The sequence below is a fragment of the Bison bison genome, unplaced genomic scaffold, assembly GCF_000754665.1.
Source record: "Bison bison bison isolate TAMUID 2011002044 unplaced genomic scaffold, Bison_UMD1.0 scf7180017848286, whole genome shotgun sequence".
Lineage (NCBI taxonomy): Eukaryota > Metazoa > Chordata > Mammalia > Artiodactyla > Bovidae > Bison > Bison bison.
The window spans coordinates 4,622-6,518 of record NW_011478859.1 but is presented as its reverse complement, the minus strand read 5'-3'; the positions used below and the strand labels follow the sequence as shown (position 1 = coordinate 6,518).

The following is a 1,897-nucleotide window of genomic DNA, read 5'->3' as shown; positions in this document are numbered from 1 at the left end:
GACACTTTGCTGTCTCCGAAGCTCTGGATGTTGAAAGCTCCGATGCGCAGCGCCTGGGCTCTGGAAGCCCCCAGCGCCCACAGCATGGCCAGTAAGGTCAGGGGCCCGCCCATGGGCGGTCTTAGAGGGACAGACACGGCCGGGTGTGAGCGCGGACCTGGAGTGGGACACACCAGCCCACTCTTCATCTTGGCCCTAGGGAGCCGGGCCAGGCAGGTTCTGCTGCCCACCGTCCGCCCCCTGCTGCTTCCCAGGTCTCCCCAGGGTGCTGCTGGGCTCACAGCCTTCTCCACTCTCCTCTTCCATGGGGAAACTGAGGCCCAAATATTGAGAGTCCATTCCCATCCAGCCCCCGCTCAGCACTCCCACATTGCACTCACCTGAGGGGTGTGGATAGGCTCAGGATCTGTGTCCCAGTAGAGGTCTGAGGTCCAGGCTGGGGGTGTGTCTGTGGCATGAGACAGACTGCAAGGGCTGGTACAACAGCAGCGCTGGTGCCCTGGCTCCAGGGGTATTTGTAGCCCTGGCCCAGGGAGGGGCCAGACTGCACTGCATCCCGCCCCCTCCATGAAGCTGGTGGCTGTACTCCTGGTTCTCACCTCTCCTACAGAGGACCGCCCCCCACACACAGGGGGAGGTGGGACAGGGAGGCAGGACGCCCACCCTGAGACTGATCTGGGGCCCCCACACCTATCAGAACAGGGGTTTAGATGGCTCTGCCAGCCCAAGAGCTGCATCAGGACTGGAAAAGAGGGCCAGCCATGCCCACAGTCCAGGGCTTGTTCTTGTCCCCACCCCCGAGAAACTAGGTCACTCAGAATCTCCCTCAAGCTGCATCCCCACAGGGAATCTAAGGGCACCCAATCAGGAAAGACCAGCCCTGTTTACAGCCCAGCATCTTCTGCTGCTTCTCCACATCATCACTTCAGGGACAAAGCCAAGACTCCTGGCTCTCCCGGCCTCATTCCCCAGCACCAGGGTCGGAAGCTGGCAAGCAGCATCCCCACCCACCCATTTCGACGGGCCACAGGAAGCGGGGTCACAGCTCCAGCTGAGCAGGGTAGAGGCAGAGGCTGCCTGTCCACATGCCAATGACACCTACACATCGCCAAGGTGCTGCCAGCCCCATGGGAGCCCTGGGTGGACTGGCCAGTCACCAGAGCCTCAAGGGTGGCCTGGGCAGGCAGGGACTTCCCCAGGGGGGAACTGCCAGACACCAGCCCCTGAGGCTGCTAATGCCACAACATCACAAGCGGTGGATTTTCACATTTTATTGTAAAGCAACCAAAAACTCTATTTACACTCCTGCATCGCCTCTCAAAGTCTGAGTTCTAAGCCCCTCTTGCCTGTACTCAGCCAGGCAAGTACAGGCAGGGAACCCAAGGTCCTCAGCTCCTGCCCCAGACCGGCCCGCCAGCCCCTGCAGGTGCCCGTGCTTAGACGATGACCGTCTGCACCTCAAGCTGGCCCTCCGGGGAGGCGATAACTAGCTCGCCAGCATGCTCCAGGATCTCAATGTCCTCCGACGAAACCATGGTCACAGTGGCCTGCTCAGCGCCACTGGTGCCCGAGCGGGCCGTAAGCACAGTGCCCTCGCTGATGGCCGAGGCCAGCGTCATGGCCACCTGCTCCGTCAGGCTCTCGGGGGTGGCGGTGGTGATGGTGTCGGCTGCAGCCGCCTCTGGGCCCAGCCGCGCCTCCTGGTCCATGGTCACGTTCTGCACGATGATCTGGTGCCCAGCGCTGGCCTGGTGCACTATCTGCTGCACCACCTTCATGATGTGACTGTCCACCTGTGGGCGGCCCACAGCTCAGCCCGAGTCCAATGAGCATGCCAGGCCGCCCCTCTGCCCGTCCCCCAGTCCCTCACCTCCGTCTGGGTGCCCTCGATGATCTC

The 1,897-nt window shown here is 62.4% G+C and overlaps 1 protein-coding gene across 1 annotated transcript in view; it reads right to left on the bottom strand.

Annotated features, from left to right (window-relative positions):
- Positions 1–1,256: 1,256 nt before the first annotated feature.
- Positions 1,257–1,897, bottom strand: part of LOC104992103 (transcription factor E4F1-like) — a gene marked incomplete at its 5' end in the record, with an annotated part of 5,214 nt that continues 4,573 nt past the window's right edge. Inside the window, 2 exons of the mRNA XM_010844858.1 lie at positions 1,257–1,793; positions 1,871–1,894. Of these exons, the coding sequence (XP_010843160.1) occupies positions 1,437–1,793; positions 1,871–1,894 (381 nt within the window). The remainder of the gene's footprint in view (positions 1,794–1,870; positions 1,895–1,897) is intronic.